The sequence below is a fragment of the Rhineura floridana genome, chromosome 15, assembly GCF_030035675.1.
Source record: "Rhineura floridana isolate rRhiFlo1 chromosome 15, rRhiFlo1.hap2, whole genome shotgun sequence".
In the NCBI taxonomy this organism is placed as follows: domain Eukaryota; kingdom Metazoa; phylum Chordata; class Lepidosauria; order Squamata; family Rhineuridae; genus Rhineura; species Rhineura floridana.
In genome coordinates, this window is record NC_084494.1 from 33296892 (window position 1) to 33324613 (window position 27722).

Here is a 27722-nt window from a genome sequence, read left to right on the forward strand (position 1 = left end):
TGGCAGTTGTCCAAATGTAGAAACTACCATAGGGCGTAGACCTTGGGCTCTCTGGTACAAAAGCATATGGAGGATTGTCACTGCAGGATAAAAAATAATAATTAAAAGGACAAAGAGAGACCAGATACATTTGAGCTATTTGGCAGAACTTTATTTCCTATTCAGATCAAACAGGATTGGAATATACCTCCTTCCTCATTTTGCCTCTTGAGTATAGAACTCATTATGTCAACACCTGAGGAGACTTTCTCTTCTCTAGATGACCATCTTTCAATGAAACAGATGTTGTCTTAATTCTGTTGCATTAGATTACTATATACATGTGTTATAAATCTTGTAATGCACATTGTCTATAGTATACACATGGCCTCTGCTAGATGTGTATGTTCTGTATATAAAAGCAATTTTTTAAAAAAAGAGTTATGCCTTATTTTTTAAAAAGAGTTTAAAAAAATAACCAGTGCAAGGACAAACCTGTACACAGCGCTGAAAAAACACGAACAAATTTTCCTCCATCAACTCATGGCCATCTCTGGAGTAACCTGCTGAGACAATGAACATGACAATAACTAAAGCCTGCAATTGACCACAATACTTACACATAACTTGTTAAATATCTTACCTCTTTGTGAATGATATATGTATACATGGAATGTCTGGGGGGAGGGGAAGAGTTAGGGGTTCTTTTGAGTAAGATTGTTTGTATTTATTATTGAAAATGCGCAAATAAAACTATTAAAAATGTTGCTTTTATATAATATTGTAAGATTGAGAAAAGTATAGAATATATTATTCCAGGAACATTACGAGCACTATCTATTTCCCAATAAATTTGTTTGCAGATCAGAATGACTTCTCAAAAAGTACATTCAGACTTTAGTGCAGTTGTTCAAATTTTCTTGAACAAATAGTCATTAAATATTGGTGGTGAGTCAGAATTTCCCCACTCTTCGGCATGTTTGCTGCTGTTATTGAAGGAAGGGCTGTGGTTCAGCGGTGTTGCATCTGCTGTACCTGCAGAAGGTCCCAGGTTTGATCTCTGAGTAAGACTGGGAGGGACTCCTGCCTGAAACTCTGGAGAGCTGCTGCCAGTCACCGCACACAGGACTGAGCGAGGTGTACCAATGGTCTGACTCAATGGGCAGCTTTCTATGTTCCTAACAGATTTCCTGCCAGATCACTGTTATCAATACACTTGTTCAGATAATATAATAATGATCTGGTTTTGCATCATGCACGTCTGAATGCCCAGTTCTTTCTCTGACACAATGAAGGATTTCTCCCCTGTATTTCTGCATAAGAAGACAAGAGCAGAATTTGCAATAGAACTCCGTGTGTGACTAGATGGGTAATTCCCAGTCATTTTGGGCTAGGTCGTAAACACATTTCAGCTGATAGATATGACTGGAATTGTACTTTTAAAAAAAGTTGTCCTTCAAATCTGCAGGTATCAAACTGAACTGAGCATTCAGCCATATCCATTTCCTATTGTTATGTGGTATGGTATGTCTCCTTTTCTCTGAATATGTTACTGATTTCTGGCGAGCTTAATGAGAATAAATAAAGCTTGCCAATCAAAACGTTGGTTTTATTTACCCCAATAAATAATTCCATCTTGTTTTGCTCTGAACCATACTGTATTTTCCAAGACAGAAATGGGCAATCTGTGGCCCTCCAGATGTTATTGGACTCCCATCAGCGCCACCCAGCACGGTCAGGGATGACAGGAGTTGCCACCCAGCAACATTTGGAGGTTCTCCATCCCTGTTCAAGAAGCAAACAGCATATGTCTGATCTGAAAATGCAGAAAGGTGTTATCTTTATATGAATCATGTGAACATCTTTTGTAAGACTTTCAGCAGAGCATAAATTATAAATCACATCATGTTAGTATATCATCAATTAGATTAGCTGTTGCCAATTTATCATTATTTTTATTTAAAAATAATATTGAAGGAGATAATGCAGGGTTTAAGACTGGTTTTAACCAGATAAATGAACGAGCAGTGATTTATGGAAGTTTACAAAGCCTACAATTTCAAATTGTCTCTTAGTACCATATAAGATTTTATAATCTAAGTCATCCTGTTCTACTTGAACCATTTCATATGGTGTTAAACAAGCAAGTAATTGTAGCTAATTTTACTGCCTGAATAATTAGGGAAGTCCAATTCTTCCTTTGTCATCTCTTTATATACCCCATTTGCACAGGAGTGAACCTTGCTATATAACCTTCAATGTATGATTCCGCCAAGTTATCCCTTAACTCTCAAGAGATGCTGAGTCGGCACTCTTGCTTTGTAAATGTAACATACATCATTGGATCACAAGGATCCTAGGAGAGGGAAAAATAATGTACCAGACAAGACTAAAGTCATACACACCCCTGCCAAAACCACCACATAAGGGAGAAAGGTTTGGTATTGCCCTCTCCTGGTGGGCTAGTTTTCCACATGCAAGGAGGTTTTAAAGAATCTGTAGCCCTCCAGATGTTGAACTTGAACTCCCATCAGCCCCAAAATGGCTAATAGTTAATTATGAAGGGAAGTGTAGTCCAGCACACATGAAGAGCAAAAGGTTAGCCACCCTAGTTTTAAAATACTTAAAAATATGATCATATACCACTTGCAGTTTGAAATGTTATAGCACAGCACTCTGCCATCTCAAGGTCAAACCACATGTTACATTTACATTTAAAAGTGGGTTCCTGATCACAGTAATTTTTGAAGTCTCAATCTGGAATATGATTCTATTACATGCTGATTTCCTACCAAAAATCAGGCTACCATTTGCAGTCAAGAAAGTGGCTGATTTCAGAACGCTTTCCGAAAAGCATGACTAACGTTAAGACATAGTTTGGTCTTTAACCCACGGCTTCATTCTGTGTAAAGTGGCACTAACTATAGGTCCTTCCAGACTTGTGGTCTTTGGGCAGGTGTTTCTGCAATTGGCACAGAGACAATAATAGTGCATTACTGGTGGATTTATTCTGGGCCATCCACACACCACTCTGCCACAGAATTAGAGGGGCACAACAAAAGTGGAACAAAAAAGAAACGAACCCAGAACATTTGTGGTATAAAAAGTTACAGGATTTCACCAGGAAGTTACAGGGCATACACTTACTGGAAATGAGGCAGTACCTCCACCCCAAAACCTATGCTGGTGGAAGCAGTACTAAAAAAGGAATTGTGTATAACTGCCCCAATACTTAAGAACAAATCATAATGAATTCTCAATAAAAAGGGCATCTGGAGGTTTTAGACCCAGGAGCTGCCTACTCAGAAATGAGCCACCTGAGATTTCATGGCTTTAGTGGACACTGCTGCATTAATCAGAATTTTTCTGCCTAGTAAATATTTAGCTGGCTTCTGTTCTCCAAGACTTGGTATTCTTTGATGGCATTTAGAATGATTTGGCACCGACAACTTTTGCAAATACCTGTTCAGAACTTCATTGCGACAATGCCGTGTGTTTACTTGGAGTGTTCTGAACCATTGGGCAAATATGTAACAAAGCCGGAAATGGGGACCATATTTCACATCTAGACTCCCTGATTACTGCCTCACATCAGCAGCCAAATACTTAAGATTGGAAGAAACCTCTGCTCTTGAATGCTGCCAGAATTTCAGAAATTGTTTCTTCACATTTATGCGTGGAAATGGTTACATAGGAAGGCAGCAGAATCAAAAGTCAACGCCAACAGGGCCTTACCTCAGGGACCTGTTTCTAGTTACCAGACTCAACTTTGCACACATGAAGTAATGCAAGGTATTGCTGAACATGTGCAGAGTGCAGTTTCCTCAGCATCAAGTAATTTATAACCAGCTCCATTGAAGATTAGGAAGAAGTGCTTCCAGATCAGAGACCCAGTACTTTCCCCCCCCCTCGTTTAATCACTGTGTCCTCAGGATCGTCAACACTAATTGGGAATAATCCACTTTTTGTTCACTCTTTAATCTCTGCTAATTACAAGTGCACAAGGATCATTAAAGCATGCAAAGGAATAATTAGCACAAATATGTAAACTAGGAGCTGATGTATACAAGCAAGCAAGCTTTTTCTGGATTTCATTTGTACCCAGTGGGGGCTGGTGCCCATTGCGGCTGTGCAGAAGGCAGAGAGGCCAACAGTAGGAGCCAGAGCCACCCCCTTGACCGGCTGTAAGTAAAAGGCCAGGCAGGTGGGGGCCTTTGTTTCTGGAAGCTGTTTCGGTTTGGAGAGGTGGGAGAGAGGCAAAATTGACAGCAAGATCAAAAGGCCTCTCAAGAATAAATTGCAGAAGGGGAAAAAAGAGGGAGGATGCATTTTAAGAGCATAGCTTCATCACTATGGCATCAGTTTAGGTATACGCTGGGATTTGTGCTTTTGACATGCACACTTGGTACATGGACCCATTTCGTTGTCGCCAACAGTATGGCTCTCCCTGTGCAAAAGCAACAAAGGAAGCTGCTTTATACCAGATCAGACCATTGCTCCATTTAGCTCAGTATTGTCTACACTGACTGGCAGCAGCTCGTCAGGGTTTCAGACAGGGAACATTCCCGGTCCTGCCTGGAGATGCCAGAGATTGAACCAAGGATGTTCCACATGTAAAGCAGATGCACTACCACTGAGCTGCAACCTTTCCTCAAAGTGAGTTGGGTAGATAGAGGTTCTCTTCACCAATGGGGATGGGGGACTGCCCCCCCCAGCCTCTCTAGAAAGTACACTGCCTTTGTTTCTATCATCTTCCCTTGCACCATCTGATGTGTCCAGGAAGCCAGGAGAACGTGCTGCCTTTTCATCCTGGCCTAACCCCAAGGCACCTCTGCGCTCCTCAAGAATGTAATGAGCTCACTGGCCTTAGATCTTCAAGTGCCTCCGTCAATATTGACTGTCCTTTTCCACCCAGCCCCCACCTTCAACCCCCCCTGCTTTCTTTCTTTCTTTCTTCTTGGAAAGCACTTGGGGAGAAGCAGGTTTCTCTGATGGCGCCAGCATTGAAAACAAGCCTTGTTGACTTTTTCCTTCTCAGGCCTGAGATTAAGGGCACCCAATTGTTTGAAGCCATGTACGTTTGGACAGGAAACAAACAGCCCCCAAGATCATTAGCAGGAGAACTGCAGAAAGAGGGGGAATTTCCACCACCACCACCCGTTGACTTTCTCGTGAAAGTCAATGCAGAAAGGGAGTCGGAACTGGGTTCAAATCCTACCTTCAGTGGTGGCTTTGAAATTTTTTTCACTTTATTGACATTTTCAGCAGAAAGATAACAGCTAAAATAAATAGGAACAGCACAGTAAGAAACACATAGGCTTGTATCCAACTGTGTTCTACTCAGCGTAGACCCACTGGAATGAACCTGAATTAGTTATGCCCGTTAATTTCAATGGGTCTACTCTGAGTAGGATTAGCATGGAACACAGCCCCAAAGTGTAATACAGAACTGCTTGTAATCAGTCTGCATCGCTAGATAGGACCAATTCAATAAAATATTCAGCTCAGTATATAAGACCACAGAAGATGAAGATGTGGGAAACAGCGCTCAGTTTTGTCCATGAAAGGGGCATGTGAGCGTCTGTGCCACCCTCTTCCCCTTGATCCTACCTTCCTGTGTTAAGAAGGAAGTTCTGAAGGGGGATTATAAGCACATTTGACTAAATGTGGCTACAACCCTCCCTGCGATCAGGAACCCTGATTGCACAGGGTCCCCAATTGCAGTGAGGAGTATAAGAGAAGACTGAGGGGAGATATGATAGCACTCTACTATTACTTGAAAGGTTGGCACACAGAGGAGGGCCAGGATCTCTTCTCAATCATCCCAAAGTGCAGGACATGGAAGAATGGGCTCAAGTTACAGGAAACCAGATTTCGGCTGAACATTAGGAAAAACTTCCTAACTGTTCCAGTGGAACCAATGACCTAGGGAGGTGGTGGGCTCTCGATTGCTGGAGGCATTCAAGAGGCAGCTGGAGACTCTGTCAGGGATGCTTTAATTTGAATTCCTGCACTGAGCAGGGGGTTGCACTCGATGGCCTTATAGACCCCTTCCAACTACAATTCTATGATTCTATAAGCATGTTCTGTCTTACCGCTTATATACACAGTCAATAATTGTGCTCTGCAAGTGAGAGCCTCCTGCAGGTACCATCTTATCAAGAGGTCCGATTTGCACAACATAGGAAGTGGAACTTTAGTTTTCTGGGACCTTCCCTTTGGAATTCCCTCCCCTTAAATATTAGACAGGCACCATCTTTGTTATCTTTTTGACATCCACTGAAGACCTTCCTCTTTATTTATTTATTATTATTTCAATTTATATACCGCCCTTAGCAGAATAGCTCTCAGGGCGGTGAACAAACAAGATAAAATACAATATATCATAGTAAAAAATCACAAAAACATGTACAAACAAACAACAGAAAGCACAACAAAAACGAAATACAACACAAATTAAGAAGGATACATGTTAAAAGTAGAAAGATTAAGAAAATTAAAAGATTAAAATGCCTGGGAGCATAAAAAGGTCTTTACCTGGCGCCGGAAAGATAGAAGTGTAGGCACCAGGCGTACCTCTTCGGGGTACGCCAGGTGTACCTCTTTCAACAAGCCTTTTAAGTAGAGACTTATCCCAGTCTGCATCTGTGTTGGAATTGCTTTTTAAGATGTTTTTAAAGCTTTTTTTAAAGATGTTTTAAAAGATGTTGTGTTTTACTATATATTTAAAGTCTGTTTTTAAGATGTATTAGAGTGTTTTTAGTGTTTTTGTTTGCCGTCCTGGGCTCCTACTGGGAGGAAGGGCAAGCTCAGGAGGAACAATTGATTCCCTGCTCCCCCCCCCCCGCATCTGCCATCTGAGGCAGTCATCTCACTTTGCCTCATGGTAGGGTGGGCCCTAGTTTGATTAGGCTACAGAGCTTTCCCCCATTAGTCCAAGTAAATACATTTATAGTGTCAAGAGATTACTTGAAAGTACTTCAGGTAGGCAGGATTGTGCCCACCTTCCCTTACCTGAACAAATGTACTGTTAAGCATGCCATACTTCCTCAACTGGCAAAAGGTTCAGAGCCTGTACTAAAGGGTTTGAATGCAACAGCACTACAGAAACTTAAGTGTATTCAAGGCAAGCCAAACATTTATCAGAAGCAAGCAAACTTCCTAAAAGGGGGGGGGGAGGCAGCAAAATCACTAACCCCCAAAGCAACGGTTAACTGTTTTCCAGAGCATTAGGCCCAAAGCAACAGCATGGATCCCCCTCCATCTCTTCTCCCACACTGCCTCCTTCTAGCCCAGAGATGTCCTGCTAAAAATTCTCAGCAGTCTTAGGCTGCATACACGCCATATACGCAAAGCAAATTATTTCCCCCAAAGAATTCTGGGAACTGTTGTTTACCCCTTGCTGAGCTACAATTCCTAGCACCTGTAACAAACTACAGTTCCCAGGATTCTTTGGAAGAACTCATGTGCTTTGAATGAGCTCTAAATGTATGATGTGTATGTAGCCCCCCCCTCTCCAAACTCTCCTGGATGTCGCATTCCCAAGGCTGGAGAGAGATCCCCAGAACATTAAGGGAAACATCCCCAGTCTTTAATGAACATTCATGTTATTTGAATCAAATCCCTGTCTATTAATTAGTCTGTCAAGCGAAACCACAACAGCAACAGGAAGGCTCAATCATGCTAATCAAGACAGAAAAACTCATAACACCATCAAGATATGATTCCATTTTTGTAATTATTATTTGGGTATAAAAGGGAGGCTTTGTCTTTGCTGAAACTTGTTAAGAGTTCAGCCAATTCTGGAAATTGCAAGAAAGAAAGAAAAAAGAGAGAGAGAACTAGATATTGTGCCTAGAATGCTAGTGAGATGTAGAGTGTCAGACTAGAACCAGGGAGATCAAGGGCCCATCCATACCTCCTTTTGATCTGCAATCTTAACACCCTTGTGTGTCCATTAATTCGCCAGTGTCCATATGATGTTCCCTGCCATTTTGAACTTTCTCTAGAGAAATCCGCACTTCCCGTACCCTGCTATAAACAGATTATTATTTCTGTTGCAATTATTAACCGTTCTAGCCTCTGCAGTGAGGATGTCTTCCCCCATTTTTTAAATTATGGGTGGAAGACCCTCTGTCCACTCCTCCTCCTCCTTCCATATAGTTCATTCCTGCTTCTGATACTGAACCGGGATACTTCCTCCTCCTGGCTTCTGTCGCTGTGTCACATTGCTTTTTAAAAAACAAAAACAAAACTACTCTTTGCGATCAAACATAAAGTTGACTATTTAATGAATAATATTTCCTCTTAAAAGCTATTTTGTGATATTATGCAAACAATTAATTGAAAACACGGAATGCACCTCTGTATTAGTAAATTTTAAGTGGTTACGGTTTCAGACTACGACCTGAGAGACCAGGGTTCGAATCCCCACACAGCCATGAAGTTCACTGGGTGACCTTGGGCCAGCACTGCCTCTCAGCCTCAGAGGAAGGCAATGGTAAACTACCTCTGAATACCGCTTTTTTAATACAATGAATAATATCTTGTGGGAATGAATTCTCATAGTTTAACTAAGCACTGGTTACTTTTTTGTGTCCTGAATCTTCCAGCATTCAGCTTCACTAGATGACTCCGGTTTCTAATATTATGAGAGTGGAGGAAAATTTATCTCTGTCCACTTTCTCCACACACTGTGCATAGTTTTGCATACCTGCATCATGTGCTCTTTTGCTTTCTTTTTTCTGAACTAAAAAAGCTCCAGATGCTGCAACCTTTCCTCATAGGGGAGTTGCTCCATTCGCTTGATCATTTTGGTGGCCCTTCTCTACACATTTTCCAGAACTGCAATACACTTCTTTGGGATGTGGTGACCAGCAGTGTACACAGGATTTGACATCCTTGGTGTGTGGCTGCCCCTCAGAGACATCATTGTGATACTAGCCATTTTATTACCAGTCCCTTCTCTAATGATGCCCACAGTGTCATCAACCCCAACACCCCAACATACATCCCTAGCCCCTGAAACTCTGTTTTATTTGCCTTTATATCTTTTGTTTAATTGGTTTTCGGTTGCATCTTTTGTTTCAATGGATGTTGCTTTATATATTGTACTTCGTGTTCACTGCTTATAAAGGTTTAAAATACTAAGCAGTTTAGAAATGCTTTTGAATGAATGCATACATTCATACCTAACTTTACACTTACACTGAACTGGATTTGCCATTTTTATTTCCACTTCTCCAAGTTTGGAGAGATTCTTCCGGAATTCTTTGCAAACTCTTTTTTTTTCTATCACCCTTCAACCAATCTGCACATGTGAGCCATCTGGAAGCACCATTTGTTACTGGGGCTGAGATGCTCCATCAGCTGGGGCTTCTCTTGTGCTCATAAAGTGCCTTGGACATCGGAGTGCTATATAAATAACAAATTATAATCATAATAGTATTTGAAGAAAGGAGCAATCAGTATGTAGAATTTATGCTCTTGGATGTTCATTGTATTGGTTGTAGGATTTGCAGTTTTCAGTGTGTGCCTCTTTGAGGGTCCTTGCGGAGGATGAACTATCTTTTCATTAAATAAATACAAGAAATAGTGGGCGATGTCTTTGGAGAAGCAGCCCTATCCGGCTCTTTAAAAGAGATGCTTGCTTTCTCTACCACAGGAAACCATTGCAAAACTCAGTGACCACCTCCTGCACCTCAACCTCAAAGTGATAGGCAGCCAGCCAGCCAACAAACCTGGCAGCCTGTGCCCGCTCATCAGAGCCAGCTGGCAGAGACAGTGGCATGGCACTCAAGTTGCTAGACAAATAACGCTCTTGTGGACCAGGCGCCCAAGCATCAGCGTTCCAGAGGGATGACAGCAGTAAAGGGGTTGCGACATCCAGGCCTTTGATCTAGTCTTTGGGGAATAGGCTGGCATCTCAGGAAATTAAGTTCATTGTTTTTGTCTTTGGGCTTGTTCACACAGGAGCTAAAAGACATAGTAAAGACGCAGCTTTTATCGTGATAGATTTGCAAGGTTCACACTTCCTACCTTCAAATCCCCTGTTTTCCATTCACACTAGTCGGCGTTCCTCTGGGAAGGATTGGTGTCGCTGTTTCGTGCCCCCGCCTCCAAATTTACAGTTTACTCCCTCTGGTATATTGCTATTGCTAATGGAGAAGGGGAAGTTTTTTTTTTCAAGTGTTTCTTATCAATTGCACACCACTTAGGGATGGTTTAGGGGTGCAATTGACAAATACAGATTGGGGGGAGGGAGAAAGAGATGGTTTTCTTTGTCAGTTTCATTGTTTCTTCTTGTCAATTGCACACCTCTCCTGGCTGAAGCCCAGGGCATAGAGATGCAATTGACACAAAACTGATTGGGGGGGGGGAGAAGGAAGGCTATAGCAAACTCTGATGTAGGAGAGGGAGGCGGAAGTGGCTGGTTAAGCCATGGGGAACAAAATGAAATTCATGGAGAGTTTAGTGAACAGAGAAAGGGGAGTATCTGAAAGCGAGGATTCACTCACCCAGCAAACAACATTGAAGCAAAGCGCCTACTTGGAGTAACGCTGTGAAGTGGAGACTGTTTTGCCTTCACTTTTTGCACCATCCCCGGATTGGCTTAATGTGGATTTAAAGGGGAAAACTGTGTCGTAGCTTCTCTTTGCCTGCAACGTCATGTGAACCATATGAATTAAACGGGGATGCAAGTAGCATCAATCTCACAGTAAGTCGTCGTGTGAACGGGCCTAAATGAGCCCTTTGGAGAACCCCTGATTCTCCCAAGGCATGAGAGGTTTAGACTCAGGGAGAGATGGCACAGGACTGGTTCCACCCAGGCTGCTCACGTTATACCATGAGGATGGTCCAAATGCATAAGATCCTGACACCCTGCCCTTACGAAACTTCATTCCACACAGAAAAGAAACGCTAGAATCTTTGCCTTTAATCTCCTTGCATTATGAACTGTTTTCCAGGAGCAAGGGGTGCCATTGGCCCCCCTGCCCCTTTAATTATTTGCATGACATGCAGAAGATCAAAGGGTGAAACCTTTGCTGATAGAGATCACTTTGGCCACATCCCCATGATACATTTAAAGCACCACTTTAACAGTCAGGGCTTCCCCCCAAAGAATCCTGCGAGCTGTAGTTTTATAAGGGTGCTGACTGAGAGTTGTTAGGAGACCCCTGTTCCCCTTAGAGTTGCAATCCTAGATTGGTTTAGCAATCAATCCCTCTCTTTATAGGGAACTCTGGAAAACGTAGCTATGTGAGGGGAATAGGTGTCTCCTCTCAGCATCCTTAATAAACTACAGTTCCAGGATTCTTTTGGGGAAGCCATGAAAGGGGTATCCTAGTGCTTTAAATGTGCAGTGCAGATGTGGCCTTTGTGTCGATGAATTGACTCATTAGCACTTTTAACCGCCTTTTTCTTTGCACTGTTAAGGGGTAGAGTTGCGGCGGCTTGCCCTGCTGGGCCTTTTGTTTCAATGGGGCTTGATTTGGCGTTCATTGCGCCCTAACGTTACAATCCAAAACAGACTTTCCAGGACTCACTGGGGCTTTCTTCTGAATAAGCACATGCATAAATCCAATTTATGATTTCCTTAAACTAAGTTGCCTCGGAATGAATGAGACTTACATTCCCCCCCCAAAATAGGATTAGGGTGTAAGTCACCTACCAGTTGCCAACCTCTCCTATTTTGCTATTAGGGATAAGGAAGAAATTCAGTTTGTTTTGTTTTTGAAGCTGACTCTTTCCAAATCTGCACTTTCCAAAACAACATGAGAACCAAAAGTCAGCCTTCCTTTGGAGTTCGCACTTATCCAAATTTTGTGATGCAGTTCCCAAACCAACAAATGTTTACAAAAAATGAATATGTGTCTAGGCTTCTAGGCTTCACCTCATGATGTCACGGTGATGCCTCAGGCTGCCTTTTCAATCAGATTAGAAAAGATCGGAGGCCTATTTTAAATTTTAATAGAATGCCAATCTCTATCACTTTCTTCCTCTCTCTCAGCTTCTTTTGCAGCCCCCTGCGGTTGGCCTTGGGTCTGTCAGATATCCAGGGCACTTCAGGTTCATGAGCTCTGGGAGGGGGATGGCCGGGGGAAGGAAGGAGAGGATGGGAAATATATATAATCCCCACCCTGCCTTTGCCCTGATGACAAACAGCTCGGAGCCCACCCAATCAGAGCCTAGGAACCAGGTCATATCAGGCGCAGGCAACCAGCCTGCCACCTTGCCGTCTCCATAGCAACATTGCAGCAGCATCACTCAGAGAGGTGGCTCAGGTGGTCTTTCCCCAGACTTCAGCTCTGCACAGCTTACAAGCCACAAAGACAAATGCAAACCGCCGCCCATATTTGTGGCCTAACAGGAGCTTCACTGAACCCCAGTCTCATCCCCCACATTGTTTTCAGTTCCAAGCGGGCAGCAAAATCAGATTTATCAAAGCCTTGATGGATCTTGGGGGTGGGAGGGTTGCATTCAGCTTGCTGGGGGCCACAACTTGTGCAGATCCAGCTGAATTTTAGACATCAGGAGCCAGCTCCAGTCTTGTGACTCTCAGGCTGCATCCATACTATATATTTAAAGTGCATTTAAAGCATTCAAAGAATCCTGGGAACTGTAGTTTGCCCCTCACAGAGCTACCATTCCAGTGCCCAACAATTCCCAGGATTATTTGGGAAAAGCCACATGCTTTAAATGTATATTGTGTATGCAGAGTAAAAACATCAACAGGAATAGACTCACACTTTTCCCAACAGTGGAGCCCAGTTGCACCAGCTCCTCTGTTTGGGGGTGGGGGTGGCACCAAAATGGAAGGCTGTTTTCACATGGGATGCTTCAGCTGGTATTTGACCATCTTGCACCTGAAATTCAAATGTCAAAAACCCAAATTGGCTGGGATGAAACTTCGATTTAAAATTGTCTCTCTCTGTTAGGGTCTGCCAACTTTCTTCCAGGCCCTTCTTCTTCGATTTTAACAGCAGCAGCCTGCCATGCATAAATTTAGCAGGTGAAGATTATCTGAACATGGAGCTAAAATGGGGGGGGGGAGGGTGCTGTCCTTCGAAGGCTTAAGTTGTACATGTCAGGCTGCTGTTAAAGGCAGACTAGCAGGGCCAGTAAGAAAGTTGACACTCCTAGGAAGGCTGCTCCAAGGTATGCAACCTGTCTGTTTTCTGATAGATTTCATGATCCCTGTTATTTCCTAAGCATTGTCAGCGAAGGGAAATTGTACTGGTACTGAGTTCAGTTTGCTCAATCAAAAGGAGGAAGAAACAGTTCACCTCCGTGCATATGGGAAACTTTGCAGATTTAACTTTAGTGAATCTAAACAGCTAGATGGCTCATATATATTGTAATTGTACAAAAGACAAGTGTCATTTGTAAATCTTGTTGGAGACTGCCCTGGGATTTTGTATGGGGGCAGTCTATAAATATTTTTATAAATAAATAAATGATCTAAGGTTTTGCAAGCAGCAGAACATTTTTCTACCTGCAAAATAGTGACAGCCTGAAAGCCCACAGAGGCTACCATTGCTATTTACATTCATAATGGATTTTTTTAATTCTCAAAACTCATCATACATTTTGCTGATATTGCCCCCCTAGATCAGTGGTTCCCAGACTTTTGTTCTTGCAGACCACTTGAAAATTGCTGATGGTCTTGGTGATGGTCACTTAGTGATTTTTCTGCCTGTTGTCTGTGGCATGTCAGCATGAAATATTCATATTGATTTTAATTGTATCCTTTATTGACTTACAATTTGCATTCCATAGAATTCAAATTGTAATACAAGAAAATACAATACAAGAAATAAAAGATGCAATTAAAATATAGTTAAAATCAATATGAATATTTCATGCGGACATACCACAGACCACCTCAATGAAACTCATGGATCACTGGTGTCCACAGACCACAGTTTGGGAAACCCCATCCTAGATTCTGGTGCTGGTGGTAGTGAGGAAGACTTCCCTGTAGCATGTGGCTCGGCTCACTCACTCAAGCCACCTAGATTTCTTTTAATATGCCATTACTCATCAGCACGTTCCAGTGTTCTACCTGTACTTGCTCAGTGCTGAGCAAAATGTGCAAAATGTACACGTGCAAGGGCATTCTGTTGTTTCACATATTCTGGGACTTTGACCTGGCATTCAAAGCCTCGGGTCCAATGAAGCCTTGCCAATCTGCAACCACCTATAATGAAAGAGCTTCAGGGTTGGCCGTTGTCCAAAGATTTTTTCCCTTCAGAAAACCCACAGCAAATTAATTGATAGGAAACCTCCAGATGGGGACAATCAGGGTGATTTAATGCAGTACTTTTCCCCGCTGTTGCAAAGATTTGTTAGTGGAATCACAAGAAAGTTGGCAGATGGCTGAGAGTGCAAAACAGCCAAGAATCCCACTTGCAGGCAAGGGTGTAGTCATCTGGAGTCTTGGGGGGGGGGTTTCTTAGACCCTTTACGTTTTTGGGAACAGGGTATGGGGACTCTCTGCATCCTACAAGCCAAACAGCATGAAAGGGGAGTGCTTCCTTGTCCTTTCCTGCTGATTGGAGTCAATCAGAGTGAAAGGAGGTGAGTCAGCCTCTGAGAAGACTCTTTTCAGTAGCTAACACTCTCCCTTTTCATGCTTATTGGCTCTTGGGGACATCTGTTGTTGTGGGAGAAGAATGAACAAGGATCTCATTTTCAACCCCACAGCAAAAAAGGGGTGTGCGGCTGTGACTATCATGAAGGGACCCCCCTGCACTTCTGAATTTGCCACTACACTACTGCTTGAAGGAAACATCTGCTTAACGGTGTAATGAGACTAAATATAATTCCCCCATCGGGCCACTAGGTGGAGCTGCGGATATGTTTCTTGCAGAGCCCAAAAGGGCTGCATTCTTGGTATCCAAAGAACCAACTAGGACAGGGATGTAGCCCTCCAGATGTTGTTGGACTACAACTCCCATAATCCCTTACCACTGGCCATGCTGTCTGGGGCTGATACAGTCCAATACACTTCAACAACAATCAATTCAATATAAGATGTATACTGTATGAGAGACACACAATTGCACCGCTAAGAATACGAACTACAGTAATCAGAACTGCCTGCCCCAGCAGTGGAAACCTAATCACCATTGGAACTGATCAGACGAAAAAATACCCAGCAACAAAAAAATAAAAAAACTATTCAAACGCCTGAGAGAAAAGAAAGGTATTTACTTGGCACCAGCAACATGCTAATATGGCCACCAGACAACCTCCTTTGGGGGTCCAGTAGTCCATAAGTGGAGTTGCTGATGTTATGTCCCTTCAAGTCGATTACAACTTATGGTGACCCTATGAATCAGCGACCTCCAGTAGAATCTGTCATGAACCACCCTGCTCATATCTTGTAAGTTCAGGTCTGTGGTTTCCTTTATGGAATCAATCCGTCTCTGGCCTTCCTCTTTTTCTACTCCCTTCTGTTTTTCCCAGCATTATTGTCTTTTCTAGTGAATCAGGTCTTCTCATTATGTGTCCAAAGTATGACAACCTCAGTTTCATCATTTTAGCTTCTAGTGATAGTTCTGGTTTAATTTGTTCTAACACCCAATTATTTGTCTCTGAGCAAAGCTCTCCTTCAACACCACATAAGTGGAGACACCACTGAAAAGGCCCTTCTCTCTTGTTGCCCCCTGCCATTATTCACTTGGAGGGAGGCCTCTGAAGATGACCAGAGCTGGCTTGTTAGGAAGAGGCACTGTTCTGTGAGGTTCTGGAGTCTCAAGCTACATAAGGCTTTACATAGGTTAAGACCAGCATCATGAATAACACCTGGAAACGTACTGGAAGCCAGCGGAGGTAAACCAGAACCAGCTATATATTCTCAGACCACCTATAGTCCCTGTTAGCAGTTGGGCCACTGAATTCTGCATCACCTGCTATTTCCAGATTGCCTTCAAAGGCAGCCCCACATAGAGCGCCTTGCAGTAATCTAGACATGGGGTTAGCAGGGAGCACAGGCGACCAAAGCTAGGTTAACCACTGTTCAGGAAGGGATGCAGCCGGGCTGCCAGCCCACACTGGTAGGCCTTCCATGCCTCAGAAACCTCTTGTGCCTCCAGTGAAACCAACAGTACCCCCAAGCTTGCACATCCTGGCTCTTCAGGGGGATTACAACCCATTTGGAAGAAGTGTTTCTGCGGACAATTAAGAGATGGATCACCAACATAAAAACGGGCTGATCAAACAGCACCCACCACGTGTTCTGTAGCGAGCAGGCGCAGAGCTGCAAATGGCCCCAAGCCCAGCAGCAGTGTCTCTCTCGACTCCACGGGGGCAAAGAGGACTCGGCGAGAAAGCGTCATGCTCCGACGGCGTGAAAAGTCTATCGTAACTTCCACTGGCATCTTCCAGTGGAAGAGCAGTCACTGGATTGTGCTGGGAGGCACCTGTCCGGAAGGAAGCACATTGCATGCCTGTGGCTTTCTAACAGGCACAGAGTAACACTGCCGGCCCCCATGCCCCCCCTTCACAAGGGATCCTTGCCAGTGAAGAGTCAGTGACACACTCCCATTGGTGGAAGACAGGTGTGGCCTTCATAGCAGGAGAAGTAAATGGCGGCCATTCGTTTATACAGGGGAAAAAACACAAGGGAGGTGCTGCCTGCTGAGTCAGACCATCTAGTTCCTCACTGCCTGCACTGACTGGCAGCGGCTCTCCAGGTTTCCAGGCAGGTGATTCCCCAGGATTCTACCAAGGGTCCATCCGGGACCTTCTGTATGCAAGGCAGGCGCTCCACCGCTGAGCCAGGGCCCTTCCGCTGCCTGGAGACGCCTTGGGCTTGGGAGCGCAGCTCAGCCTCCCTCCTCTGGAGTCCCCAGTTACCAAGGAAGGAGCGCGCTCCCACCTGCCAAAGGCGGGCTCTTGGTCACGCTGGAGTGTGACCGATCTTTGGCGCCGGCCTTTGGCGTGCCGAGGTGGATGTTCTGGGCGGAGGAGAAGGGCCCGAGGGGCCAGCTCAGGGCAGGGTGTGCGTGGGGTAGACTGCCGCCGCCAGGCGAGGATCCGATCCAGGGAGGAGGATCCTTCCAGGCGCACCGGCCGCGAAGGCGCGGGAGGAGACGGGCAGCGGCTGGACCTTTGCAGGCTGGCCCGAAGAGGAGGGGCAGAGAGAGAGAGAGAGAGAGAGAGAGAGAGGGAGAGAGAGAGAGAGAGCCGCGGTCGCCTTGCCTTCGCCTGCAATAAACGCACCCACCACCGCGATCCGGACAGGATGGAGATGCGCGCTCTGATTTCGTGGAGCGCTTTGGAGTTGGCAAAGGACCCCCCCCCAATGCTTGTGTGGACAGAGAGTGAGAGACCTTGCGGCAACCCGGGATGGCTTGGAACATCCCCGTACAAGTCCCCTCTCAAGACTGCAACACGTGTGTGTAAGCGCGTCGCTGCAGAAGTCCTGTAACTCCCCGCTACCCGTGGGTCGCCTCTCCCAAAGCCCGGTCCTTAAGCAACAATCCTGTGAGCCCAGCAAGCAACTCCTCTGTGTGTGTGTGTGTGTGTGTGTGTGTGTGTGTGAGAGAGAGAGAGAGAGAGAGAGAGAGAGAGAGAGAGAGAGAGAGAGAGAGAGAGAAGCAGGGGTGTAGTCGTCCGGGTTCTGGGGGTATTAGACCGGGCACTTTTTGGGGAGCAGGGTCCCTGTGTCTCCAGCACCCTATGAGCCAATCAACATGAAAAGGGAGTGTGTTAGCCATTGAGAAGAGTCTTCTAACATGCTTCCTTATCCTTTCCTGCTGATTGGAGCCAGAGTGAAAGGAGGTGAGTCAGCCACTGAGAAGACTCTTCTCAGTAGCTAACGCTCTCCCTTTTCCTACTTATTGGCTCCTAGGGACCTCTGTTGTTGTGGGAGAAGGCGTTAACAAGGATCTCATTCAGCAAAAAGGGGGGAGGGGAGGGGCTATGACTGATGAAGGGATTCTGCACTTCTGAATTTGCCATTAAGTTAGCAGGTAAAGGAGACCGCAGTAACCAGGCAGCCGAACTGCTGCAAGATGAGTGTGTATCCGCAACAGTCACCAGAGCGCTCAGCGCACCCTCAGGAAGAGCGCCGCGCTGATCCTCGGCTGGGATATTCTTTCCGCGCTTGGTGACGCAAAGTAAAACCCCGAAAGGGGGGGCAGGATAATTTATCTCAGAGAAAGAGAAGGGCGCTTGTACATTTGGCCTCCTGTCTCCAGTGCTACAAATGCTAGAAAATGACTTTAAAAACAACACATTGGAAGCGGGGAAGTTGGTCGGGAGCGGGTGGCGGAGGGCAAGGGCCCCCTTGAGTCGCCCTCCTTGGCGGGATCAGGAGTCTTAAATACAGGGTGGGGATAATGAACGCCCAATCTGGATGCGAGGATGCGGGTGCTTGCGGGTGTGCGCGCACCCATCTACCCCTCCTCCTGCGTGGATCTGTAAATCTCTGGCTCCGAGGTCACTGGGTCCCCGGCGAACTGGTTCGTTGAGCCCCCTCCCTCCTTCTCTCCCCCCGAGTCTTTGAGCATCTCGCTCCCTCACTCTGGGAATCTGCCGTTCCACCTGCCTGCTCGCCCGCCCGCCCGCCCGCCTGCCCAGCGCAGCCGGCAGCTCTTGGGGGCCAGGGACGGAGGGACAGGTGCGGGGAATGCTTGCTGGAGCGGGTGGGCCGGCGGGCGGGCGGGGTCCCAGGGTGGCCGTCGGGCCCCCTGGATGGCTCCTCCGCTGCGGGCCGGACGGGCGCGCCCCTCCCCTCCCCTCCCCTCCCCGGCTCGGGGAGGGGCGCTGCCCATTCAAGCCAGAGAGGGGGCGGCAGCGCGCACCAACCCCCACGCGCGCGCGCGCTCACGCACCCGGAGACCCGGAGAGGCGCGCGGCGGCTCAGGTGTCTGGCACTCCATCCTCCCGCCTCGGTGCCCTTGACAGTAGCCGCCGCAGCCGCCCAGGCGGCGGCCGGAGCCGGAGCTGAGGGTGGCCGGCCGCCGAGAGCAAGAGGCGTCCCAGGCCGGCCCGGGTGGCAGGATGAGGGCGGCGGCGGCGCGGGGGACGCTGGCGGCGGCGGTCTCCTCTGCTCCGGACGCCCCGGCAGCCTGCCGGTGCGCCAGGCTCGGCGCCGCTCCCCGGAGCTGATGGCGAGGAGCTCCTCGGCGGGCCGGCGCTGAGCTGCTGCTGCTGCTGCTGCTGCTGCTGCGGGGCGATCGCGGGGCGGACGGACGGACGGACTAGGCTGGCGGCGGCGGCGACCATCCCTCGGCGGAGCCTTCGGATGCGGGGAGACCCGTCCAGTCCGAAGCGATGGGAGAGTGGACCATTTTGGAAAGGCTGCTGGAGGCTGCGGTGCAACAGCATTCCACCATGATCGGGAGGTGGGTCCACGCGCAGAGAGAGAGAGAGAGAGAGAGAGAGAGAGAGAGAGATCCCTCAACAGGACTAGCCGCTTGGGGAGAGGAGTGGGAAGGGAGGGGCGGGCAGGACTTCTTGTCCCGTCGGGCACTCTGGAACTGAAGGGGTGGGAGGGGAGCGGATGGAAGCTCGGACTCCTGGGTCTGACCTCTCTCGCTGCCGAGGGGGAGGGCTTCTGAAGGAGCGCCCCCGCCCCGCCAGGGCTGCTGTGGAGAGTCCGCGGGGCAGAGAGGAAAGCGCCCGGTGCGCGCGCGCCCCCTTGGGCATCTAGCTGCCGGCCGAGGCCTGCGCTCCTGGGTCTTTCTCTCTCTCCCTCTCTCTCTGGAGAAGGGCGGCTGGGAGCCGCGCTTCGCCCTCCCCATCCCTGCCTTCCAGGATCCCCTCGGAAAGAAGCGGCCCGGCGAGGATGCTTTCTCTGCGGGTTGGAGGAGCCCGGCAGGCAGGAGAGTCGGCAGGTCTGGCAGTGCTTGGCGGAGCAGAAGGGATGCCCTCCGCGCTCTCCTCGCCGCTGCGTCGCCCTTTCCTTCCTGCGCGTTGCGCTGGGCGCAAGACAGCGCGCAGGGATTCCCCTCCCCGCCGCGAATGACGAAGGATCCCGCAGAGCCTGCAAGCCTCGCAAGTCTGGCGTGGCACCGGCTTCCCCAGAGGCCGCTTCACCAGATGCTCGAGGCGCCCTTTCTCAGCAGGCAGGTATACCTAGGGTACAGGAAGCTGCCAGACACCCAGTCCAGGCGCTGGTCTATCTAGTTCAATATTGCCTGCACTGACTGGCAGCGGTTCGCCAGCGTCCCAGACAGGGCTCTCTCACTGCTCCACCTGGAGATGTGGGGACTGAAGGTGGGACCTCCCGCCTGCACATGAGATGCTCTGCCTTTCCCATGGGTCCCCTTCCCGGATGGTCTGCCATTGCCCTAAGGGTGCTCCTTATGGACACAGGGAGCTGTCTTGGCCTGAGTCGGACCATCGGGCATTCCAGCTCAGTATTGCTCACACAGGCTGGCAGCAGCTGCCCAGCGTTTCACGTGGGATGTCTCCCAGCCCTAACAGGAGATGCCAGGGATTGAGCCTGGGGCCTTCTGCATGCAAAGCAGGTGTCCTGCCACTGAGCAACCACCCTTCCCCCCCCCAGGGTGTACACATTTCTTTTCCCTCTGCACTCTTATGTATATGTACCTGCTGATTCAGGATAACATTGATGAAGTGGACTCCAGTCCATGAAAGCTTATCCCCTCCATAATATCTGGAGGTTTTTAGGGTCCCACAAGGCTCTAGATTGCTTTTGCTGAACAGACTCACAGTTACCCTTTTGGAAGATTTTAACATTGTGATCAGAGTAGCTTGTATAGTCAGGAAAGGCTCCTGAGGGACAACCATTTGCACCCCAGGCAAAAGAGCTGCTGTGCCAGCCTAACACTTTTTAGCGCTTGGAGGGCAGGCCTGAGGGTAGGGAGCAAAAGAGAGGGAACTCCGCAGATGGGGAATGTTTTTGCCCCATCTTGATCCCCTGTCCTAGGTATGGCGAACCTTTGGCAGCCCTCCAGAGGGTGCTCAACTGCAACTCCCATCAGCCCCATCAAGTGTGGCCAATGCCCAGGGGTGATGGGAGTCACCTATCCTTTTCCAACCGGGAGGAAAATTAAGGGCAGGTGGGTTCTTTCCGCTCAAGTTGAGGGAGGCTGGACCTGGGGCATGAGATGTCATATGACAGAGTGGCACACATGTGCATGTTTCACAGGGTACCCTAAGCAAAGTGGTCCCTGGCCCAAGGAGGCGGCAACCAAAGTTTCAGCGGTAGGAGAATCAATATAAAGAAGAATGGGATAGGCAAGTATAACAGGCAGATGTGCATGGGGCAGACATGCAGAGGTATACATAGGAATGGACAGAAAGTCTGTTTTTATGAAGTTTTAAAGTGTTTTTAGTGCTCTTGTTTGCCGCCCCGGGCTCCTGCTGGGAGGAAGGGCGGGATATAAATCAAATAATAAATAAGTAACTAAGTAACTAACTAAGTAAGTAAGTAAGTAAGTAAAGGCAAGGTTAGAAATTAAAGCAGAGAAAGGATGAAAAAAAGAATAACGTGCTTGGATATGTACAGGGTGTTTCCTACTCACCACTGAGTAATAGCAACCAACCCCCTTCCTAGCCATACCAAGGATCTTCTCAGAGGGATCAATTCCCAGCTACATTTTTCTTCCTTTTGGAAACAAAACAATGCAGAGCAGAAACGGGGCCAAAACAGACAGGCTGAAGGAAGGGAGTGCTAGAAGCGGAGCGTACACAGGGACAAGGGCATTCCAGCAGATTGCTGACCTCCTTCATCCGATCGCTTTCAGGGCAGGGATGGGGAGCCCGTGGCCCTCCAAGTGTTGCTGGACTACCCCTCCCCTCATCCTTTTGGGAAGGGCTGTACCACTTTGGCTAGAAAATCTGCTTTGCATGCGGAAGGCCCCAGGCGCAACCCCCAAGTAGGGCTGGGAGAGAGCCCTGCCTGAATTCTTGGAGAGCTGCTGCCAGTCAGTGTAAGCAACCCTTAGCTAGATGACCTGGCTCAGTAGGAGGCAGCTTGCCCTGACCGTTGGCCATGCTGGCTGGGGATCTGGAGCCCAGCAACATCTGGAGGGGCGCAGGTTCCCCACACCCATTTCCGAGGATTGTCATTTGGGGTGACCTCAAGAAGTCTCCTTACCCCCCCTTACCCCCCTAGTCCTGCCTTGTTTGACTCTCTCTGCAGCATCCTCCACCCCCCTCCGTATCCTGGAGGCTGCTAGAAGCCGCAGGCAATTGTGGGGTGGTGGTGGAGGGTGGAGCAGCACGCAGAAAGCAGCCTGCTGGGCCCACCTGGGTGTCCTCTCACAAGCCAAGGCTACGGTAGAGAGGGCCAGGCAGGGGGTGGACCAGACTGGACCAGAGGGAATGTGGCCCTCAGGCAAACATGTAAAAAAGGGTTTCCCATTTCAATTCTGTCAGCACAAGTCACATCCGTATCCTGAAACTCTGCAGGTTTATCTCAAGGGAGCATATTCAGAATGTGGACATGCCCACCTCTGCAAACTTAAACTAAAACTGCAGCAATTTTTCCCCCCTGAAGGGAAAAGAACTGCTGGCTGTTTTAAAAAAGACTGTAAGAATAAGTCTTGACCCGACTCTTAATTTTCTGTACACTTATAAAGCATGGAGTTTCAGTTAAGCGTTGAATCACATCTGCGCAATGCCAGTGAAAAGCTTGATGTTGTTTCAGCACACAACCTACAAAGTTTCAGAGATCAGAGGAACAGGGAGCCTTAATACCTCACTCCGCTCTCCTCTCCTGCCATTTCACTAGGATCCTGCTGACAGTGGTGGTGATCTTCCGCATTCTGATTGTGGCCATCGTGGGTGAGACGGTTTACGAGGATGAGCAGACAATGTTTATGTGTAACACGCTGCAGCCGGGCTGCAACCAGGCCTGCTACGACAAGGCCTTCCCCATCTCCCATATCCGCTACTGGGTGTTCCAGATCATCCTGGTGTGCACACCCAGCCTGTGCTTCATCACCTACTCGGTGCACCAGTCAGCCAAGCAGCGGGACCGGCGGTACTCATTCCTCTATCCGCTGCTGGAGAAGGACTGCATCCATGAGAGGAGGAAGATGAAGAACGTCAATGGCATTTTGGTGCAGAACCCCGACAGCTCGTCCAGGGAGGAACCTGACTGCCTGGAGGTGAAGGAGATCCCCAGTGCCCCCATGCGGCCCCCCAAGAATTCCAAGGTCAAGCGCCAGGAGGGCATCTCTCGCTTCTACATCATCCAGGTCAGTCCTTCTCAAATTGAGGACACAATTAGAGGACTCCCCATCACTAATTGCATACCCAACACCTGGATTCCTCCACCCCTCCATATGATGTGGGGTAACTAATCAAATGGCAGCACTCCCAAGAAAGATGGATGTTACGGGGGGAAGTAATTGTAGACAAGCCAACTGTGCGGTGCTGTGGCAAGTAAGGCTAATACTATTGTAGGCATTGTCAACATAATGTCACACAATCCAACAACCTATTATACAAGTCTCTGTAGTATTTGTTCTGAGATGCATTCATTTGGGAGTGGTGGTGCTGAGAGCCAGGAGTCAGCCACTCACACTGGGCAGACATAGCCCTCAGTTACTTCCAGATGGCATCTTTTTTTCCAGGTGTTGCACTGCTGTAGTGGGTGACCTCAGCACCAATCACTGCATACCACAAACTCTGGGGGATATAGATCTCTTGGTCTCAATCACTTCTGCTTGATGTACGCTTGCACAGGGTAAGCACACTTCAGGCTTGCAGGATCCAATGTGTGTGCATGTTTTACTAGAACTTCAAGGACCACCAACCAGAGTTGCAAAATAATGGCTCAGGTAGATGAGCATGTGCTAATAATTAAGGAACAGAGTGCCTCTGAGCACATGCTCAGACCAGAACTAAGTTCACAGGTATTTTCACATAAAAATCAATTCCTGGTTTTATGCCCAAGTGTTCTGCATCGCCAAGCAATCTATTTTTTTTTTGTAGGCAGGGGTGAGGCAGCTTTTTACTTGTTGCTATACTCTTACTGATCTACTGCTGATCACCAGTAGATCCTGATCAATCTTCTACTACCCTAGGGCTAGCAAGATCAGAGATGGATAGACACAGGGAAGGGAATGGGGTTGGGCTACTGTTATGCCTAGCAATGGTTGTTTAACAAATCCATAGCACAAAATATCTCTTGAGGTGCCTTGCTTATGGGGGAGGAGGGCGGATGGGGGAGGATTTGTCACCTTGCAACTATGCTCTGTTGCAACTGACATTCATTGCAGTGTGAATTGCTCAGAACTTTCTAGTGTATTATACCCCATAAGTAATCCTGTCTGTTTTCCATGTCACCCCTTTAAATAGTACCCCAAACCCTCCAGGTCACACAGCAGAATTTCTTGGTCATTGACACTGTCAGTGTGTGTGGTGTGTCTGTCAGGAAACCCTAACTGTCTGAGCTCAGTGCTGTTTTAAACCACATGGAGGTAACATTTAAGTTAAGCCCTAACTTTAAGAGGTGGTGGTGCTCCGGATTGTGAGGAGCCCTTTCCTGGAAACTAACAAGAGGAAAAGACAGGCATCTCTCAAGGATGTTGCAAATGTGCAGGGCTATGTGGATACCATGATTCCATGCAGGTACAGAAAAAAAGCACAAACAATGGTTTTGGGTGCAGAATTCAGCCCACTTCCTTTACCCTTGGAGGGCTGTTCTGTTCTCTACACAAAAGTCACAGGAGTCAGAAGTGTATTTTTTCTTGCCCAAACTGACCTGTTTTGCAGGGAACGCAGGTGCCATAAAGAAGCTGGCACCTCTAGTGGTAAAATATTTTCCCAGTGATTGAGCCTTTGACAACCTGGTGCCCTCCAGATGTTTTGGACTACAATTCCCATCCCCCCCAGCCAGCATGGCCACTTTGCAGGTCACATCTGTTCAGTGGATCACCCGTGATTGGTTGTCCCTGCTTTTGATTACCCATTTGGTCTCTGCCAAGGTTGTAGTTCTAAACTGCATCTTGCTGAAAGCACCTCAGACAGCTCCCGAAAAGTTTGGGGTAAAACCTGGAGCGGATCCATTGACCCACTGACATTGGAGCCACCAGTCTCCACTGCCCTTTCCGAAGAGTGAAAAAACCTCCTTGTTAGTGATATCTCAGTGACCCGTTTACAATATTAAGGCCTATCCCAGAAGCTCCTTGCTTTCCCCAATATTCCCCATCTCCGGGTATCCTTTGAACCTGTTTGCAAGAGCCCCACCATGATGCTCCCAGCTCTGCCACCCGCTTCACAGACCAAATCCCTCCATCCCCCAACAAGCGGTCACTTTTCCACTTTGGGTACCACAACTCTAAGGGAGCTATTGTGGAAGTGGCTGTTCCCTGATCACTTGTAGCAGGAGGAGGAAACTACAGAGAGCATTGCAGGCCTTCGGCAGTTGCATGACATGAGGGCGGAATTTGGGAAAGGGTGTAGAACTTATCAGCCCAAGCAGCTTTCATTAAACAAACAAGTTTCTAGCCCTTGTGAGTACAAAGCATAGGCCAGCTAGGGCTGATGGGAGGTCTAGTCCAAAACATCTGCAGGACTTTAGGTGGGCAAAGGCTGGCTTGAAAGGCATGTAGGCAAAATGCCTGGTTACAATTTTAGGTGGGTGGTGAGCTGTCGGGTGGGGGGGGAGAGCAGGGAGGCTCAGGGCTTCTGCCCCTTCCTTGGGAATGACATGGTACCTTATGCAAAATAAGCAAAATTAGAGTGGAAATTTGGTGTTCAGGTTGCAGAATTAAACTTTCATGGCCCCCCTCCCCCGAGCAGAATGCACATTTTTCTAAACCTGAAGGAATGCACAGCCATCCTGATCTTCCTTCCCAGCATCCCATGCGAGAGAAAGAGCACTGGGGTCTTGCAGGATCACAGCAACCATCTATTTATAGATATACAGGGTGAGAAGCGAGGAGCTGCATTCAGGCAGCATCAACAATCTCAGAGTACCGCTGGCTGCTTCTACCACGCCAGGGACTCAAGCAATGTCTATGCTGCCCTGCCCTGGTGGGGCCTGTCGATGACTTGAAGGGGGCTAGATGTGACCTAGAGCAGGCACCCATACCACATGCACCCAGGCACTGACGCCAAGAACAGGCAGCAGAGAAGGCCAAACCAAGATTAGAAGCAACCGCAGCCCACCCACCCCCGGCAGGACCAGGGTCAGCTCCAGATGAAGTTGCTGTTCCATATGATACGACTAAACTAGGTGTAGGGAACCTCTGGCCCTCCAGATATTTTTGCTGAACTACAACTCCCATCAGCCTCAGCAAGCATGGCCAATGGCCAGGGATGATAGGAGTCGTAGTCTGGAGGGCCAAAGGTTCCTCGCATCCAGGCTAACCTGAGGCCCTATATCTTTGTCGATTGGCCAAAACCCACCTCTTAGTGGAGAGCAGCATGGCCTTAAAGGGGGCAGCACTTTTGTCTGAGAGCATTGCCCTCCTGCCTTGCTCAGTGACCTTTTGGTGTGCTTCCTAGGGTCTCTGGTTCACAGCCAAGCCTCACGCACTAGGCGCTCTGAGTCAGTGTGGTGGTGGCAGTGTGTCTTCAAGCTCCTTATTTGAGCGGTTGGTACCATCAGGGCCCTTGAATCCTCTTCCTTACATGAAGTCAGCGGGGTTTATCTGACTCAGATTGGGACCGTTAACACTTGCCTTCTCCAGCTCACAGCTATGATACCTGTGCCTCAATTCTGTCTCTCCCCCAATCTATTTATTATAATCTGAACAAGGGACTAACATCCCCCTACACACAAATCAAAGCATCACCAGATTAATACAAAATGTAAACAGAGGCTACTCAAGTGACGGCAGGCTAACAATACTTAAGAACAATATTAGCTAGCATGTCATTACTTACAAAGAAATGACTCTAACGATCATCACAGAAGGGCTTATAATGGGGATCCGGGGAACCTAGGACTCTCCAGATGTTGCTGGACCGCAGTTCCCATCTGCCACAGCTGCCATAGCCAATGCTCAGGGGTGATGGGAATTGTAGTTCAGCAACATCAGGAGGACTGCAGCTTCCCCATCCCTGATGGACAGAAAAAGTTTAAATCATCCCCTTGCCTGATTTCTAGGGCAAACTGCTCTACCTTCAAAGCAAGTTTTAAGAGCTCCTGATCACAGCAGGCAGAGGCTGCCCCCTCCTGACCCTTGATTGTGTCTCCCCTGTGCTTCAGGTGGTTTTCCGCAATGCCTTGGAGATCGGTTTTCTGGCAGGGCAGTACTTCCTGTACGGGTTCAATGTGCCAGCCATCTTTGAGTGCGACCGCTACCCATGCGTCAAAGAGGTGGAGTGCTACGTGTCCCGGCCCACCGAGAAGACTGTTTTCCTGGTCTTCATGTTTGCTGTCAGCGGGATCTGCGTTCTCCTCAACCTGGCTGAACTCAACCACCTCGGCTGGCGCAAGATCAAGACAGCCATCCGGGGAGTACAGGCCAGGCGAAAATCCATCTGCGAGGTGCGTAAGAAGGACCTCTCCTCTCTGGCCCAAGTGCCTACGCTCGGACGAACACAGTCGAGTGAGTCTGCCTACGTTTGAGCGCACCTGATTCGGGGGGGGGGGGAAGAGGCCTTGGCAGTTCTGATGTCGCCAATGCAAACAGACAAAAACATCTACCGAACTGACCACAATACCTCCCAGGTTCACCATGCAATATTCAGTGGGTGCTTTAAAAAAACCCCAACCTCCTCACTTTGAGGGGATGGGGCCTCACCTTCGCTTTAAGGGCTGACTGGAGAAATCCAGCCCCTCAGGAGCCATGGGGCAG

The 27722-nt window shown here is 47.9% G+C and overlaps 1 protein-coding gene across 1 annotated transcript; it reads left to right on the forward strand.

The window, feature by feature from the left end:
* Positions 1-19266: 19266 nt before the first annotated feature.
* On the forward strand, positions 19267-27493 carry LOC133370474 (gap junction delta-2 protein-like). Its single transcript, XM_061596854.1, has 3 exons — positions 19267-19337; positions 22697-23165; positions 27131-27493. The coding sequence occupies exons 1-3, from the start codon at positions 19267-19269 to the stop codon at positions 27491-27493; spliced, it is 903 nt and encodes a 300-aa protein (XP_061452838.1).
* Positions 27494-27722: the final 229 nt, after the last annotated feature.